The following is a 19,675-nucleotide window of genomic DNA, read 5'->3' on the forward strand; positions in this document are numbered from 1 at the left end:
GGGTAGAACAAATGCGTGGCGCGTCAAGAAAGTGCTATATGGAGAAAGCAACAAGCACGTGGTGCTCCAGCCATCTGAAGTATGCAATAGAGACGGGTAGCTGATAGATCCAGGCTGCAGTACAGAGGCCTGATGCAGAGCAGCCGTGCTCTACAGCAGGACTTTCACGTCGATTCAGGATGCCTCCAGAAGTACAGACTCCGCCAGACACACCGCCACTTCGAAGGACATGAACATTTGAGTGTACCTTTTCTTTTCTTTTGTAGATTATTTTCCTGTTTATTGTGCGTTTTCTGTTTTTCCTTTTCTCGCTTGCATGTGTTGGCTTTTTTTTTTCCCAGTGTTAAATTAGAGTTGTTTTTTTTTTTCCAAGTGTCTCCATCTTGTGTGTTGATTTCTTATCTTTGTTCCTGAGAACCTTCACAATCATGAAGTATGACAGAGTTGGGAGCAGTTACCAACTCGGGTACCTCATTTGAGGTGGGAGGGTGAGACGGGAACCAACTTTTCAGGACACTTGTATCCTAAGTCAAGCAAACTACTCCTGGACCATGGAGGTATGCTCGTATAGCTCGGTTAAACCACAGTTCTATAGTTGTCGGATGGTCTGTCATACAATGTTGTGGCTTACGAATGTACACTAATGAGTATGTGTGAGAAACAGGGCCACAAATTAAGGAATTAGTGATTAAGTAAGTAGCAAAGGGCATGTACATAAATGAGGATCTAGGAGGACCACGAACGGGAAGCATTAACGTTGTCGCATCATACCTTCAGTGCCTTAAGAGAGCTTTAGCGTCCCCTTAATTTTTTAAAACTGTTTTTGGCCCCCTGTTGGACCCTAAGCAATATGCTTTTCTGTGATTGAATAGCACACGTTCTTCAAACTATGCAAGAAGCCCCATCTCTCAAAGAGTAAAAAAAAACTTTTTTCTTACTAATACTTTTATTTCAGGAGTAGAAGTAGCCTCAAACATTTTGAAGTAGCTCAGGGAGCAATAACAAAGCCATTTCGGTGCAGCTTTAGAGCAGTGATACGAAAGTTTTGGAGCATTGAAATTATGTTTTGGAATTTGTTTCTAGGGTTAAACACATTTAATAATTGCAATTTCTTTTTTCAGACACAAAAGAATCCAATATGGTTCCTTTTTATTCAAAATTCAATGCTATGCTGCCTATGCACACATCTCTGATTAGGCAAGGCAAAAAGAAAAAAACTGTACAGATGCTCAAAATATCCACAGCTGAACTCAGAAATAATTTGGAACAGACCAGCAGCAAAAAGATTGCTTGCTGCTACACTTCGCAACTGAACACCAAGTGTGACAAAAAGCTTTTGACTATTTTTACTTGACAGACTTTAGTGCGGAGTGCTTTAATATGCTGAAGCACCGCCACTAGTTTGGATTTTCTAACAATTAGCAGCACATTTCTGCGCTCTATCTTATGCATATCCTTTTTGAACCTACTCCTGCGTCGATAAATTTAGTCAGTAGTGCCTCCAGGGAGGATAGATGGCACTGAAGGATAGCATTTTCCTTTTTTAAATTCTTTACTTCACGGCATTGTGCCAGTGACTTGTGTTTTTGATTGAGTGATGCCAGGGCTATTTTAATTTTATTATATGTTGGTGATAGGTCCTGTACAGCTTTCCAACACTCTTGGGATCATTTCTCGCGATTGGCACCTTCGTGGCACCACCCCATAACACTTCAAGTATGATTTTATCTGGCATAGGCTTGACACACTTGTGCTTAACAAGGAGTCTTGATGGCGAAGTATGTTCTTATTTTCACAGCAGAACCATTAGAACAGCTCGTGCAGTTTTCTGCAGATGGACAAGATTCCCAACAGCTCGTTATAGTTTGTGATGTCTACTTCGCTCAATGCTCTGGACAAGTTTCCTAACAGCTCGTTGTAGTTTGTGATCTCAAAATAACAACTTGAGGTTGGTGCTTCTTCTCATGTGATTGTGTTTGTTGCGCCACATTTCTGGATAGTTTGTGATGTCTGCTTCGCTCAATGCTCTCGCTTTTCTCATCGCCAGTGATCTAAAAGGCTGAGAGAATGTGCTGTCATTTTCACAGAACATTTTTTTGCAATTATTTCATTATAATCACTTGTGGCTCATTTAAAATCTGCTTGCAAAAAAAAAAAAAAAGAAGTTTATTATGCTCCATGCTTTTTTATGTTCATCAAAATTTTACATTAGGCCAAGCGCAAGATCCTTTATACCTCTGCCACCAGTGTGGTGCTATTGTTTTGACTACGATGGCCCCCCATACAAAATGTCAAGCTTTGAAGCAGTTTTGGAGCAATATTGCATTTTGTAGCAAGATGGAGCAGGGAAAGCAGTTTGAAGCAAAATGAAGCAAATGGAGCAGCACTTCCACCCCTGTTTTTACGCTATGAAGCAGCCATTGTGCGCTATTTTTTTTTCTCTCTCTCAGAGACTTGGCATATCTGTGTTGCTGGCAGCAAAGCTTAGCAGCAAGATGATGACGAGTTTATTGAATCAAGTGCCTACAATGGCAAAGAAGACTGGGCGACAGCAGCTCTGGTGATACATAACCTAATAACTTGAGGTTGGGAGCTACGTGTCTTATCGCAAATCCATGCAATGTTGGAGAAAGCTCTTTCTCTGGCTTCTAGAAGTTTACATCATCAACAGTTTAATTTTTATCAGGATGCAGCAGCTGAAACAGGGACTAAGTTTGCAGTGGCACCTGCAGTACTACTTCCACCTGATCGAACAGTTGGTGGATTAGAGAGGGCTCCTAATTTGAAGCGGGGCCCCCTGAGCATCTGGACTGAGAAGAACAGCTGATTGGGAGGTCTCATTTTACGTACAAGGTCCCTGGTCAAAGCGGCGTAGGCTGCACTGTTTTTTTGTAGCCGCAAAACAAAGAGAGAGCAGAAAAAAAAGCATTCATCTGCAAAACTTGCAGTCACAATCGTGAACTTCCCCAAGGAAAGTGCTTTGAGCACTACCACAGGCTGCCAAGACATTTCTGAAACACTTGGACATATAATGAAGGACCAAAAATAAATTTTCTACAAGTTGTTCTTGTCCACATGTTTTCTTCTGCAGTGCCCAACAACGAAAAAAGTTTCCGGCTGAAATAACTACAAAGCAGGTAGAAGTTTCAGACTGCAAAAAGTCAAAGGAAACACTAGCAGTGAGAGCTGAAGGCATTCAGCGGTGGCCGTGGCATTATTTCTGCTGTAAAGAACCAGTAAGCTTCTTTGAGTTATTACCCATTCAGGTGGTGGGCCTGCTAATGCCCTGCCGCCCATAAAAGGAGTTGCTGTAGGCGAATCAAAGCACGCTGCCCATTTGCTTTCTGCTCAAGCCAAAGGAAAGATAAAACTTCCCCGTGTCTAGTATCAGATAATGGGCAGAAAATCCTTATGCAGTGCATTTTACAAAGGTGAAAGCAGTGCACAGTTTAGAAAGCAAATTGCATACCTGGAATGCCACCTTGACAGCCTTTGTCTAGATTTAAATAATAAAACGTGGCAGATTAAATTTTGCGCAATTATTTAGTTTGAAGACAATTTCATCACATTTGTGTTACCCTAAATTAATCTAATTTGGTAAGGGCAGCCAAATGAGGTGGGAGCTACCCCATGGTTTCTACAAACCATTTAGTATTATAACGTCAAAAAGATATGTAGTTCCTCATATTAAAATGTGTTAAAACTAAAGGATACAAGCAGCACCTTAAGGTGATTATAAAACAATATGCAATAAAGTTGAAACACTGCCATGACAAAACCGCCTGTTGCTGTTTATGTATGAATAGCGCCCTTGTGAATCAACAGCCTTCAGCTGTGGTCCCTCAGCAAAACCCATCCCAGAGGGGCTCACCTGCTGCCCATGGGAGCCACAGGAGAGGCCAACCAGGAGGCCAACAATGGCCGGCACAGCCAAGGCCCAGGTGTAGTGGCCCAGCCATGCAAAGTACATGGACACCTTGGCACCAAAGTAGTTCCGCACACGCTCTAATGGGACAAAAAGTGATATCATTACAGACCTCAGCCCTACTTCAAGCTCTGTCCACAATCATCAAAAATATTTCCCATACTGCAACACCCTTTGCACTTACATAAAGAATACTAAGCAAGAAAAGCCTATTCATACATAAATCTTCTTATGAACGCTGCATTCTTGCATATTTTGGCAGCGTAAAATTAAAGACAGGACTAAAGGAGAAAGACAAGGGACAAAAGGACAAGGGATCAGCGTTTGTCCCTTGTCTTTCTCCTTTAGTCCTGTCTTTAATTTTACGCTGCCAAAATATGCACTCTACTTATCAAGACTAACTAGCCCGTCTTTCTACGTTAACTGCATTCTTGGATATCAAAAATGGAGTTGCGCATGATGGCAGGCAATGGTATCCTGAAAAAGGACAGTTACCAAAAGGTATAGCCCTCAATCATTTTTCCTTGTGATGCAAAAAAAAGTCAACTCCTTATCCTGACTGCTTTCATTTTGCAAGCCCTATAGAAATTAGAACTGATCCAGACCTCCACATTTTTCTTTTAGCCACATACCGTGTGACATTTACATTCCATCCAAAGCCGCAGCATAGATGGTGCATTGTTAATGGTATTTACTCATTCATGGATACTGTAATCATAAAATTTTTTTACTATAACTAGAGGAAAAGCTGGCAGCCCTGCACTTCATCCACCATGGATGCCCAAGACATGCCGCAAAGACAAGGTTTGGGATGTGGCTTGTTCAGTGTTCTACAGGCTGGGTTTTTTGGTTCTCCCGTTTCATTTTCATTGACGTTTTGTGCGTGATGGCGTCGTTTGAGTATACAGCAAAGCATGCAGTACATTTGAGATCCGAAGCTTCAGAAGGATGCAATAACACCGTAAAGAATGAGTAGGTACAGTAACTGTGCTTCTGTGTAGTAAAATTCATAGATGTAATCTGGTTTCTTTGCGGGGAGTGTTGATTATTTTACATAAAGTCATGAGCACATGTTCCGCATGTCAATCGAGGCACAAACGAAAATTAAAGAACGACTTCGAAAGAATGACTTTTTCTCACTGCGTATAAGCACTGACCCATCATTGCAATGAAGAGCAGATTTATCAGCTGCTCTGGATGATAAGTGGAAGTCTGTGATCTTGTGAACTGCTATTTGCGTTGTTCATTTCGACCTAGGTCGAAAAACTAGATCATGCAGCGTGGACACGAATAGCAAACGACACAAACAAAATGTTTTTACTTTTTACAATGATAAAACCAACACTCCTAACATGTATTGTTTTAAGCGTTAACACATAATTTGAAAGAGTATTTGCTCTAAAATGTGTGCCTGTTAAGATAAGAAATTTATTTCGGAGGTTGGCTATATCTGGTGACATGAAGGGCAAGCCCTCTTTAACCATGGGCAAATTCTGCGCTCATTTACTCCTAATTGCTTTTCTGATCCCCTATAGCAGTGTACAGCAGGCATATTTTCTTAAGCACATGAAGATTGTGAAACAAAATTTCCTTGAAATGTTTATTTTACAAATATTTACTTTTTTGCAATCATAATTACATATTAGGGCCAAGCCAAGTATAACTAGAATTGTCTTATCGGCATTTCTATGGTGGAAGAAGTGGCTATGAAACTCGCATAGATGGTGGTGCCAGCTATCCCTCTAGGTAATATTTAGAACCCTATCACTGTAGTCATCGCAAAAAAACTCTAGCAAGGTAGTAAATACAGTAAATACATTTACATAGGACAGGAACATAGGTTGTAAAGAACAGAGACCCTTATCACAGCTAATAAAAAATTTTAAAATCCTTGCAAGTACGTACAAATACAAAGAGGGAATTTATTGAGCAATAGGTTAAAGCAAAATGAGAAAAGGAAAAAAACAAGAACAAGAACCATGCTTCATAAAGCTGCACATTTGAACTTTACGCCTAATAAAAAATCTCTCCCCTAGTCCGCTAGTTTCTTATACTTGAATTTTGTATGGGGAATTCACTTTGTGGCCTGGCTTGCACAGTAGTGTTTCTGGCATTAGTAAATGATTAACACATGAAGAAAAAAAAAGAAACTGCACCAGTTCGCGAGTCTGCCAATAATATTAAAGAAACTCTGCGAGCTGCACGGTTTGGCATCATCATTTGTTAGGTAGAGACCAGTAACTCCAGTAGCCGCATCATGAAATCATTACATTATGCTGCAGGAACGTGTGTCCTTTGTTCAAGACACTGCCTGTGAATTTAGTAGCAAGGAAAGAGAACATAGCACGGAAGTGTATCTGCAGCCTGTGAAGCCATATTGCAATGCTGCACCTTTATTTACAGGCCATATCTCCACTCAGATGGTGATACAGGTAACTGCAGCTTGCTCTTTCAAACGCCAAGCCGAGCAATTTTCTGTTGGTACTAGTAAATAATTGGTTTCAAGCATAATGCTATACCAATGAAAAAACTAGCCAACACTGTCTCGGTACAAGATCTGAGTGTGGATGAAATAGCTGGCAAGGAAATGACTGGATGTAGAGCAGTTAGTCCAATGACAGTCAACAACTTACTGAAAAACCAATTACAACAATTATAGCTGAAAACCTTGATTATTAGATTAGAGACTCCACTAATTATTGATCATTCTCAAGAAAAGAAACACGTCCTTAAAGCAGCCATTTTATGCTAGCAAGGGCGTTACCACAGGCTCATGAGACTGTTCAAGGCTACAGCCTGTAGAAAGAGAAGATAAGTCAATGCCGCAGCATGATTATATAATTTTATTAGTTGATATGATAATTTCAAACACAAGCAACACTAGATTTTTGAGAAATGGAATATTATCAAGACATAACACTTTTGCTGCATGGGCATGGCCAAACTAGGTGGCTGTCAGAGTAAAATCAATGGCCGTCTATTTACAAAGAATGCATCTCAGGAGTTCTATATGGGTGCTGGCACTGCTATCCTTACCAAGAGGTTGCTGTCGAAAAAAGGCCAATACCCAGTGTTGCTTGAGCCAGTCCAGCTCCTTGGGAGAGTGCAGTGCTACCAGCTGACTTAGCAAGCCTTCTGCAAGGCACCACTCCACTGAAAATTAAAACCATAAAAAACATAGCAACATTCAAAATCGGATAATGCAGTCTCCAATAAGGCTGTGACAGGTACCGTTTGTTCTCTCATACAAATAAAAAATGTTAACAATAAGATTTTAAAACCAACCCAGACATCCAGCAAAAGTTCTCAAGACAAATCTGTGTGTTTGAAATCTAAGCAAACATTGGGAAAGGCCACTATTATGAAATTATTCCCAGCGTAACCTGTCACAGCACAGCATGGCCTTGTAACAAATCCTGAGTCTCTTAGATTGATGAACAGGCTTCACTAGATATTCAAACTTGATTCATTACAAAACACATGCACAAAATAACTTCATGCTCAATAACTTTGCTACTAATCTTTTTGACAGACTGCAATAACAAAACTACTGAAAAGCTTGTAATTCACACATTTCACTCCTGCCTGTCTCACACTCAAATAAAAATGATAAATTCAGGACATAAGCTACACAGTATGACACAAAGTATTTTTTGCACCATTTTCACTCAACATTTTATCGTTCAAAGCATCCAGTGGTAACGAATAAACAATGTCACACAGGTAGGCACCTTAATAAATCACTTAAACTAGTACAGATTGAAAAGGAACTGAAATACGCTTGCCAACTTGTCTCTTTGTGGCATATTCATTGCAATGACCTTGTGCCGACTATATCTGTTAATGGCATTGCAGTCACGTTTAAGAGGACCATGAAAAGCCATTTTGCATGGCAAATGCGTATGAACAATCTGTATTCCATCCGGTATTTAAACAACTCAATAACTTTTAAGCTAGCTTCCCCAAGACTGAAGATGCCAGCCTCAACTCAACCCACATAGATATGCACGAAAAAATAACAATAACCAATTGCGATTTTGCCTTGCCTCGTCCTGCCAGTCATATGGAAGCATCCAATGACAGAGCGCATCCAAAAGCCCAGTTGATGTGAATGGGATATGGGCGGCTATGAACACACAGTGAGGTGTTGCCCCAATTGGCTGCAAGTGACTGCCAGGAGCACTCCTTAAAAACTATTTGTCATTTACAGAGTCCACGCAGAACCTTTAAATTTGGCACAGATTACCATAAATGCCATTTCAGGATCCCTTTAATACATGACGTGAAGACTACTTCTGTTAAAAAAAAGATTAGAGGGTCTCTTAGATGTCTCTTAAGAGGAGAATGGCGAAAGCCTACCCTTCCTCTCCTATCATTTGCCTCTCGTCTTTTATCGGCATTCGTTGCAGTGCTACATATAATTGGCTTACAGGAAAGGAAAGGCACTGTATCTATCCCACTTTCTCCGGCAAGTGTGAGTTTGGATGGTACACCATTGCTACTGTCGGGTGGCGTTTGTGTGGCATTGTAGATGGCAGGGACGCATCCCGCCTCGGCCAATAAGAACACAACAAAAGCGGGACACACTTTGTCCATGACAGCATGAGCCATTAAAGGCTTTCGCCTTAAAAACTGACCCCAACCCATAACAAAGAGGCCTTCAAAACGGACCTATCCTGTAGCCCACCAGTTAGTGCACACACAAGACAGATAACGCCTGAGCACAAGAATAAGGGATGGGCAGTTCTCATAAAAGCAGCATTTGTTTAGAGGCTGCATAATACAACGGCTATGATGCACATCTTTATACTAGCTATCTCACACACTCCAGTTATATTAATGGCAAATCTTACTAGCACAAGCCAATTTTTGAGGCACAGATTTTTCCTCTTTAATAGCGCATTCACTTGTGAGACCATACCTTTAGAAAGAGTGGTGCAAGGAGAAAGGATAAACTTAAATTTGCTGACTGTAAGTCATGTGATTGGTGGTCCCTGCGATGACATTAAAGGAGGAGAAACACCAAATTTTTGTTGTGTATTATGTCTGTAGAATGATGCACAGCGTATTAATAAACATGAACGAATACATGGGTTGCGCAAAAAGGTGGTAAATTATTATTAAATTATTTGTCCCATGCTGCTTCGGTTTCAGTTTCAACTGTCGAACAACAGCTGTGATATCAATGATGCGCTAAGGTCCTGGAAGGTGTAAAAAAACTGCAGTACAGTAGCTCCCTTGCCCATATTACTTCACAGTCATCCTTAAGCAAGCCTGTTCAAAATTAACATAACAAAGAAATGAACAAGCAGTAATTACATCGCAGTTTTTGGATGCGACACATAACCTCAGCACGTCAGCGATATCACAGCCATCAGTTAGCAGCTGATGCTGGAACTGAAACTGCATGAGAGAAGAATTTAATTACAAATTATTAGCTAGTATAGGTGAATTCTGCATCATGGCTCATGGACACTAATCTCGCGATTGGTGCTTGAAGGTCAAATTTCTAAAACAACAGTCGGAGACGTCAATGTCTGTTCTATTCTCCATTACAATGGCACAATGGCAGGCATCACCTAAGACACCAACACTGGTGGGTTTGAGACTAATGTATAGCGCACTGTTCCAGGGAAAAAACACGCACAAAAATTTTGGTGTCTTCACCCCTTTAACTTTCCAGCACGTCATTGCTATTCGAGTGTTATGGGTATAGTAAGGCAGCTTCCCCATGCCCATGTCAGGGTTATGGGGCTTTAGCATTCCAAAGCAACTCAGCCTATGAAGCTGTGAGAGATGCCATAGTGGAGGCCTCCGGAAATTCGACTCCCTGGGGTCCTTTAACGTGCACTAACATCGCACAGCCCATGAGCGCCTTGCTTGTCACCTCTACCGAAAAGCAGCCACCATGTGATCGATTATACACTGTGTGGTAACATCTGCAGCAAATGTACCTTGGTGCACTATGAGCATCCATAATGCGATCTGGGGATTACAATGCTGCCATTTTTTTTCTTTTTCAAAAATAAATTTTGTTTTTAATTTTTTTTAATGCTTTCTGCGATGCATAATTGATCAATAAATCTAAACTAGGCAGATAATTCCATAAAAGAAATTTAAAGCTACAAAATTTTAAAACAAACAGGTCTCAATCTGCCGTGTAGTCGCAAGAGTGCAATAAAATAAATGTAGACAAAATAGGCAAAACAACTTTGAAGAAATCCACAAGGTGCACACTGGTAAGGAATCTGGAACAAAGAAAAACACTAATTGTCTGTGCATTTCCCCGATAATCACAACCACCGCAGTGGACAAAAAAATGTTTTTTAAAGCATTTCCTGGTGTATTTCAGCAATAAAACTTCTGAACAGCAAAGGAAATAGGGCGTAGAAGAGGATAGAATGATATTTTAAATATAGATTTCTTGGCCATTTCTCACGATTTCAAACCTACATCCTCTCTTGAGGTCAGAATGTGAAGTGACAGCAAAAGAGCCCAGACACTGCTTGAGTGCTATTGCAATCTAGAGCAGGCTCCAATCCAGCCTGACTCATATTCAGCAATAATGAAACAGTTCCTTATTAGAGAAACAAGTCTGCACACAAGGATGTGAGCCCCACCCAGGCACTGGCCCTCGAGGCAGGGAGTGCGGTGTCCTGAGGATGGGCCCGGGTGGTCCCCTGGACCAGATGCACGCAGCCCCTCACGGAGCCAGTGGAGCATTACCCGCTGCCTCTCTTGGCCACTCAGCTGGCCGCCCCCTTCGAAGCAGTCTTTCTCAGCGTACGCAAACTCACGGTGGCCACCACCCCACTCTGGGCGCAGACGCTTGCGTAGCCGTGCCTCCTCAGCCCCATGCAAAAGTCTGCACATGTGTGTAAATAGAGCAAAATATTTACCCTTTACAAGATAAATAGACACGAGAACAGAATCATTTAAAATAATACTTTCATCCTGTCAAGAAGCCGTAGTGCACATACCATTCATTACACCCCGACATGCTCTGTCGAGATTCTCAACATATTTACATTCTCTCGTAAAACTGTAGAATCTTAAAATGATTCTGGAATCTCCAACGTTTCTTTAGGAAAAAAATCTCATGGTGAGAGGTCAGGGGAGGAGCACACTGCACTTCACATGGAGGCCGTTTAGGATACCATGACAAAGAAGCTGATAGCTATGACGAAAGAAGCTTTTCCTAATTGTTCCAATACCTCAAGAAGCACTGGAAGTTGTGTACAGATTCCAATGAAGACTACTTCGGAGAGCTGCTGGAGAAATGACTTCAATGTTGAATACCTTTTTTTTTAATGAACAATTAGTCCTGGAACTTAATGGACAAAGGTTGTATGTTGATTCCCAAGTCATTATTTTACACATGCATTATTTCTCTATCAGTTCAGGGATTTAAACTGCACCTAATGATCTTCTTTATAAGCACAAATTTACCATTACAAAACATAACTGCATTGCAAACACCGCTGGTAACTGTGTTAGGGTGACAATCTAGATAGTAAATTATTGCGAAATCATTTGCTTTATTGAAACCTGAAAGTAACTGCTGTCACAATTTATCGGTAGTCCTTCCTATGTTCTTCTAGCAAAAGAATGTTAACTTAGGATCAGTCAGAGATACTGTACAAAACAAGAATAATTCTCTCACTGAAGATCTAATTTACAGAGAAGAGGTCTTAAAATAGCAGGTATATGTGTACATTCATTTAAAACCTGCTCAAAATTAAGAGAAAACATCATGTAAAGGACAGAATCACCTGATGTGGAAAGATCGTATCCAGTTAATACATGCCAAATGAAAATCGCCCGTTACAGTTATAGCTTTACTGCGAAAGGCTACCAAGCAGCTTGCTCAGGAATAAATCATTCTGTTACCTACAAGGTATTTACTGAAGTAAACACACAAAAAATCGGGACAGACTTAAATTTCTGTCAACCAAAGGACATGGCACGTTTCCATAAAGGCTACTTCACAACAGACCCCATCTGCTCAACCAGATGTAGAGGAATGTGCAAATTATAACCAACTTTCAATTGAATTCATTTTTACTTCCAACATTCCAAATGTTGACGGGCTCCGCTACAAAAAGCTGCAAGAACAGCTTGATGGAGCTGGCAAAAAGGGCAACTTTTTTGAACACATGTACAATAAAAAATGAGCCAAATAGCAATAATACATAGGGTCAGATTACTATACATGCAATAATACAGCAATATGCACACAAAAATAACTTTAGGCTCAATACACAAAGTACCATTTCACAATACTACAGGAAACACAGGCCACACTAAGAACACTGACCGCAACATTCTATGCGTGATTGTGATATGCGTAACACTGAAAAAATAGAGTTAATTTAGTACAGATGGCACCGTATATCTAAGGACTGAAGAAGGTAAATACATACTAGTTTGTTGGTGTGGGATCATCCATTTTTCAGAGGCGCGTGAGTTAGATATTGCAACGTAGCATTGCACCTGATTGAGTTAGTATTAGTTGATGATATTTTTGATTTGCAAAGCGCAAGTAGTAAAGAAAACGGTAATTATAAAAAGATGTGATGGTGATAACTTGATGCTTAAAAAAAAGCTCTGTTGAAGGATGCAAGTACAGAACATCGTTTATGCAATGGATGGCTTTTTATAAACGCAGAAGTGCAGTGATGTTTATTTTAGAAGTCGCCCCCATACAAGTGTGAAATAGTTAAGATGTGATCGAAACAGGGCGTGGTAAACTTGTAGTCTGATGTGATCGGTAAAATGTGCCAGGTCCGAAATATGACACCTAGAGCAGAGTATAGTTTCTTTGATAACTGATCAATACGATTATCCCATGTCAAATGACTTGAGAATATGACACCTAAGATTTTATGTTCTTTCACTAAATATAATGTAATGATCTTTTAATTTTAAATCATGACAAGGGGACGGACACTTGCTAATAGGCACAAATAGAATTGCTTTGATTTTTGTTCCATTTATTTTTAGACAGTTTACTTTGGACCCTTTTAGTAATTTGGACAACGCAATATTAGCTTTAAATAGATCGACTTGGATAGTAGAGCTGAAAAACAAGCATGAGTCATCCACATAAAGCACAAATACGGCATTATCATCAATGCACATGACATCATTTACGTACACATTAAATAAGAATGGTCCAAGAATGCTGCTCTTTGGAACACCAGAAGGAATTTGTAGAAAATTAGAAAAATAGCAATTAATGTCAGCACACTGAGATCAGTGCAAAACAGTATATGTTAGCTTACAGACATCGTATTGACATAGTGTATTAAGAAGATTGGAATGACATCTTGAATCAAAGGCTTTAAGTCTGCAAAAACTCCCAGAGTCAGTTTATTAGCTTCAATGCTTTTAATAATGATTTCATTTTGCAATAGGGGGGTGGATTCCATAGACCTACCCTATCGACAGCCATGCTGACAGTCTGATAATATAATGTGTTTGCTAAAGAAGGTGTCAAGATGGGTGAGCATAATCTTCTCAAGGCCACTGAAAAATATTGGAATTACAGATATGGGTGGATAGTTATTCAAGTCATTCCTGTTTACTCCCTTATATATGACTGAAACTTTTGCATGTTTCATGTCATTTGGGAAACTGCCAGATGCAAGCACGAGGTTGAAAATATAGACTAGATATGGACATACAAGATCAAGGACATGCTTTGTAGGTCTAATCTGAATGTTATCAACATTAAGCGATTTAGTATTCTTTAAGTTCAAAAACATGTGATACACTTCTGATTTATTTGTGGGATTCAAGAACACGGTCTTGGAGGCATTATATTAGAGGGAATACGGAACAGGACTTAGCAATGCGTCTTTCTTCGGTCTGGCGACAAGGTGGGAGTTAAAGCAGTCAGAAAGAGTAGAAGACTGCTATATATATATAGCCTTCAGAGGTTACAAGAAAGCATTTAGCTCAATCGAAATCTTGGCAGTCATACAGGCAAGGGAACCAAAGGCTAGAGGAGCCATATGTGAAGCTATTTCTTTGTTTCAAACCGATACCTTTTGAGGCAATCTTTGAATTTAACATCCTCTATTCATTATGTAATGCATGTTCATAGCATAATAATGTCCCAGAATTGAAGATAAACCACTAGTATTGCTAACCAGCAACAAACACTATCCGTAGGCAATTCTAAAGATTACATGCATGCACTAAAAGCAGAGCTGGTTCTAAATCTTGCCATGTCAGTAGGTAATACAACATATAACAACCAGACAGTACAGAAATACGGTTTGGTTAAGCATGCAGACTTACAAGTGCTCAGCAGCTGGGCTGCAGTACAATGCTACTTGGCCCATTTGTGGATGACGACACAGCTGAACAGCGAGCTGTGGGACCCTTCTGCTCAGACGGTCCTGAAACCATGACACCACTGAAGTGTCAGTGTTTGCTGAGAATGTTAGCACCAGGTCACCATCTTGCTGCGGAGTCCTCTGAAAAAGACGCCAGCGGCGGCCAACGAGGCGCCCCGCTGGCGACAGTACTCTTAAAAAAGTTCAGTTTTCGCAGCTACCAGCACCACAGCAAAAATTTTAAAATAGCCAATCGCAGCTACAGTTAACAATACATTACACTTCAATGAACGGCACCCCGATATGCGCTCCTGAGTAGCTGCACGACCACCGTTGGTGATTTAGTATGTATACTGTGGCATATAAAAATCTGGCTAGAACAGCCCGTTTCAAGTGATGTTGAGCAGCGCATGACGGCGTTTCAGGCGTGCTCTGCGTCAAACGCAACAAAGAGCCTTTAGCTTTAGCAGTACGGTTTTATTGCCAATCAAAATATGACGCTTTCCTACAAAAAAAAAAAAAATTAGAGAGAGAAAGAAAGGCGACTGCCAACGACATTTGAAAAAGGCCGCTTGCAGCGCGCTCAAGTTACCAAACAGACCGAACCCGTATCGTAGAATGCGGCGCGGCCACGACAGCTGCCAGACACGGTGGCTGCTTATACCGGTGCGCACGACAGGAAATACAGAGGTTAACATAAGAATGAGACGTAGCACACACCTGACAGCAACCTGAACGCGTCTCTTCGCTTCCGTAGGTACGATTCCATCGGTGCGAGCAGACGACACTTCCCTAGCATAACCCTGTGCTCATTGAGCTCTTACGCTCCATTTTAGGCACCGCAGTTCGAGGTGCTGCACCAGTATGATGCGGGACGTAAGAGTGAACACGCTCGCGACTCATGTCATTTGAGGCAGCAGCGATGCACTGCCGTAATGTTGGCAGTCCCTTGTTTTTTTGCTAAACTGCTACGTCGACTGAGCGTAATCCTCCAGCACCACTTATTTATAACTGTTTATGACACCCTTTCATAGCGCTCTTGCAGGCTGTTGTAAACTAGGTCAGCATGTAGTTGCGCCACCTCAGGTGCTGTCCTTCTGCTTTGATCAGCTGTTTCACAGCAAGGGCATGGCAGAACACTGTAGCAGCGGTACTAAAACTGCGCTCAATCTGCAGCTCCGAGTCCTTGAGGCAGCAGCGTTGTAGCGTAGCGTCGTAGCGTCCCTTCTGGGCGTCTATTCAGTAGTACACAAATAACGACCGACTAAAAAGCAAAGCCGCAGCGGATGCGGACCGCTTCCTTCCTCTCAGCTCCTTCTCGGAAAAGTCTGATTTTCGTGCCATACTGTGCAGGTGGCGCCTGCGGTCTCTTTGTTCTGTGCCTTATTTTGGCAGCTTCTTTTGCATTTTCTATACAAAACTTCGCTGTGATTTATGCGCCTTACTCAAACGCATCAATTCCTCTCTTTTCTTCTACTGCGCCCGGAAAGTTGTTATTACAGGAGGTCACAGATCAAGAAGTTTACGTCGTAAATGAGGGGTGAACGAACAACACTGTTATTGTTCTTGTAGGTTGACGCAAGACGGCGGCACCGCGGCTTCCCCATGACGTCACCTTGAATGGTGGGAGCACAGGGAGCACTGTGGTGGGAGGGCGACGAGCTGTCATATTTGCGTACCCCTTTTGTGATCCTGGGCCGCGCTGCTAGGGCCAGGTGGCTGGCATGCAAGCATAGCCCCAACACGCTGAGGCCCCATGCCGCGCGAAATGAACGGCCTGTCGCTGAGCGAGCTGTGTTGCCTGTTCTGCTGCCCGCCCTTCCCAGCACGGATCGCGGCCAAGCTGGCGTTCCTGCCGCCGGAGCCAACGTATTCGCTGGTGCCCGACGAGAGCGGCACCAAGTACACATTGAGCCTCAGCGAGCGCGCCGAGTGGCAGTACTCGCAGCGGGAGCTCGAGGCAATCGAGGTATTTTACACGCGCACGTCCCGGGGAAACCGACTGGCCTGCATGTTCGTGCGCTGCTCGGCGGCGGCTCGCTTCACGGTGCTCTTCAGCCACGGCAATGCCATCGACCTGGGACAGATGAGCAGCTTCTACTTGGGTCTCGGTTCGCGCATCAACTGCAACATATTCAGCTACGACTACTCCGGCTACGGCGTAAGCACGGGCAAGCCGTCCGAGAAGAACTTGTACGCCGACATCGACGCGGCCTGGCAAGCTCTGCGGACCCGATACGGTATCAGTCCCGAGAACATCATCCTCTACGGCCAGAGCATCGGCACCGTGCCCACTGTGGACCTGGCCTCACGCTACGAGGTAGGCGCCGTGATTCTCCACTCGCCACTCATGTCCGGCATGCGCGTAGCGTTCCCAAACACCAAGCGGACATGGTTCTTCGACGCCTTCCCCAGCATCGACAAGATCTCCAAGGTCTCGTCGCCCGTGCTCGTCATCCACGGCACCGAGGACGAGGTGATCGACTTCTCCCACGGGCTGGCCATGTACGAGCGTTGCCCGCGCGCCGTCGAACCGCTCTGGGTCGAGGGCGCCGGTCACAACGATGTCGAGCTCTACGGCCAGTACCTCGAGCGCCTCAAGCAGTTCGTCTCGGTCGAACTGCTCAACTGACCAGCCCCAAGGGGCCTGCCGCTCGAGGAGACCCCTGAACAGTAGCGACGCCGCCGCCTGCGCTCGTGCACACGCATATGCGCGCGCCTGCTTCCTTGGACACGACGCGTGTAGTACTGCTACGACCGTCTTCCTTCCCACGACTAGGGAGGTTTCGTCTGCACAAGACTCTCGCACTGAGCTTGTTACTTACGTGCCCCCATCTCCCACTGTGGAAAACTCTGGGGCAAGTTTTGGGGGCAGGGCTGAGCTGTGTAACGCATGTGTATATAGTGATTTCACGACTTGATGCCTTCTCTTATCTCTTTTGAGGTGTGCGACGATTTTAGGTGCCCCATGTATTGCCTCCTGTGGCCTGCCGCGACACTGTTAAAAAGCAAAAAAAACGTACAAGTGAAGCTGTAGCCATTGGCATGATGTTCTAGGCTGTCCTGATTGTATATTGTGTGACATGTTCGACTTGTGCATTTGCTGCAGCACCTGTTGAAAATGCTGTAACAAAGCCAGCGCACATTGTTACCAGTGCGTGTGCAATCAGAACAGACAGTGGAGCTTCTAAGCTGCCAACAGATGTGTAAAGCTTGCAGATAATGGAAGTAGCATGTTTTAAACATTGCACAAAGTTATGCTTCCGCGCTGATCTGCAGAGCTGCTGTTAAGCTGTTTTTTTTTTTTTTTTTTTTTTTTTTTTTTTAACGTGTGCACTGCTGTGACTAGTGCATGCTCTCTGTGGCTTGATTTTGCCAAGCTGCCAGCTGTAAAAGAGCACTCATATGTAGCTCATCTCAGTCAGATCTCATCCACAATGAAGAGAAAACTGAAAGGTGGGATCTGAAACATTTTGTGGACATTTCTGAAGCCATTGGCTGGCGATTATGAAAAGAAGCACAAAATGCTCGATACAGTGAACCAGGTAGTTTGCAGTTCAAGAATATCTGTGGTCGGCTTGTCTAATAAGGTTTTTGAACCTGCAAGTACTCAGCCTCATTACTTTGGTGTGTATGTGCACATGTGTGTGTGCGCATGTGTAAACAGACGAGTTTCTTGGTATTTGCACATTGTTCAGTGTTTGCACTGTACAGCATACACCATATCTGCACCATTGTTTGGTGCACGGTTTTGTGCTGATATTTAAATGAAGTTTATTTTTAGACTGTTTTCTTTTCGTTTGTCTTAAGTGCCCTGGCTACATATTTGAGTGTGGAGAAAAGTGCATCCTGTCTTTATGTTCGTGCCCATCAAGTAGCGTTGTTCTTGATGAAAGTAAGCTATTGATGTGCAGTCGAGCATTCTTTGGGTACCTCGTCATTTATTGCCTCGCCATTTTTGCTGTGCGGATAGTATGAGAAACACCTTGGTTAAGAATGTCCACCTGTAGGATGTTTCTTCCGGTGCGTCTGAATGCAGCGTGCTGTTACCCCTAGTTTTTTTGTTCTTTTTTTTTTGTGGATATGGATAAATGTGCAGAGTATTGTTTTACAAGAGGCTGCTCAATTGTAGTCATCATGTAACAGGCTTCATACAAACTGCAGTGTGCATATGTGTGGTTTCAGTATTGATGAACAAATAGGATGTCACTTGCCAGTTCTTGCAGTTGTGAAGCACAAAAAGAAGTGCCACTCTGCTAGTGCCCTTTCAACCAGTTTGTTGGGATATCTTTTGTAAGCATCCAAGCCCACACCTGCCTCAGGGCTTATCCTGCTTACCCTGTGCAAAGCACTAGTCCTTGTGAACCCTGAGTGGTCGCAAGCATTTGCAATGTTCATACACATGGCCACTCCTGGTGATTGCCTTTCTTTTTCACATTGAGAGTAATATTTGTAAACGTTTAAAATCTTTGAAGTCGAGTTTTCACATTAGTCTGTCCACTCTCTTTTTAGTGGATGGTGCATGCAAAAGGGTTCGAATACCTGACAATAGTGTGCTCTCGAGTGCTCAGTTGTCTCCCTTCAAAAGACAACTCTGCTGGATGATCTTGCCATTGTAGCCAGCCTAGAGCACAAGAGCTCATTGGGTGGCTTAAGTGATGAGTCGCACCTTGGGAAATGTAAACATTGCTTTGCCCTTTTTTTTTTTGTTGTTGTTTACCTCTCCACGGTTTATTCGTAGGAGTCTACAAATCCACAAATGTGGGAGGCACAAAATAAAAATTTGTCTTTGTATATGAAGCTGTTATATTTTTTTTTTTCTTTAATGCACGTGGGGACGCCAGCAGAAAGTTGGGCACCTTGTATTCATGCAGAGTGCATGTCATGACTTGCTGTTATGTGCTTTTGGTTGGGTGATCTGGACCATGCTCAAAATGTCATACTTTGCCGAAAAGTGCTTATAAACTAACGGCGAAGGTGGAACTCGTGGGATCTGCCCTCTTGAGAAAGACAGGTTCTACATTGGTGACCAAAAGCAGCACGATCACCTTCTGTTGAAATTAAGAAACACTGCCTTTGGCAGCAAAGAAGTGCCTTTATTAAGAAATAAGCATGTCATGTAAACTATCCAGGCACCACTAGAAAGGTGCAGCAAATACTGTTTGGTAGGTGGGAAGTGCTTCCGGAAATCTAGACAAAGCAGAAAGCAGGTGTCAGTGGTGTCAGGATGTCAGGCACGAATGACACTCGTGCGTTCGGCGCGGTAATTGCAGAAGTTAAGGCTAGCCACCCTACTAAGGCGGCCAAGGCTGACCGTAAGAGCATAAAGTAGTGCTTGTAAACAAATATCACGCATGGTAGAACAACAAATGGTAGCGTAACTCCCATAGAAGCCTGCGTGTCGACT

The 19,675-nt window shown here is 42.7% G+C and overlaps 2 protein-coding genes across 5 annotated transcripts in view; one reads left to right on the forward strand and one right to left on the reverse strand.

Moving 5' to 3' along the window:
* The window catches only part of LOC146198132 (anoctamin-8-like), a 58,291-nt gene extending 42,669 nt beyond the window's left edge, over positions 1-15,622 (reverse strand). For 2 of the 4 annotated variants that reach the window (XM_084593459.1, XM_084593458.1), the window contains exons 1-5: positions 14,989-15,622; positions 14,231-14,447; positions 10,546-10,790; positions 6,962-7,078; positions 3,872-4,005 (exon numbers count right to left, since the gene is read on the reverse strand). In XM_084593459.1, the coding sequence (XP_084449585.1) occupies positions 3,872-4,005; positions 6,962-7,078; positions 10,546-10,790; positions 14,231-14,447; positions 14,989-15,067 (792 nt within the window). In that variant the 5' untranslated portion in view covers positions 15,068-15,622. Of the gene's footprint in view, positions 1-3,871; positions 4,006-6,961; positions 7,079-10,545; positions 10,791-14,230; positions 14,448-14,548; positions 14,953-14,988 lie in introns of those variants that run through there. The other 2 variants (XM_084593461.1, XM_084593460.1) reach the window with 2 other exon arrangements.
* A 174-nt stretch (positions 15,623-15,796) lies between these two features.
* LOC146198133 (alpha/beta hydrolase domain-containing protein 17B) lies at positions 15,797-19,068 on the forward strand. The gene has a single exon (XM_084593462.1). The coding sequence runs from the start codon at positions 16,025-16,027 to the stop codon at positions 16,898-16,900; it is 876 nt and encodes a 291-aa protein (XP_084449588.1). The 5' UTR covers positions 15,797-16,024; the 3' UTR covers positions 16,901-19,068.
* The last annotated feature ends 607 nt before the right edge of the window (positions 19,069-19,675 follow it).

This window comes from Amblyomma maculatum, chromosome 2 (assembly GCF_055883805.1).
Source record: "Amblyomma maculatum isolate TAMU_Amacu chromosome 2, ASM5588380v1, whole genome shotgun sequence".
Classification (NCBI taxonomy): domain Eukaryota; kingdom Metazoa; phylum Arthropoda; class Arachnida; order Ixodida; family Ixodidae; genus Amblyomma; species Amblyomma maculatum.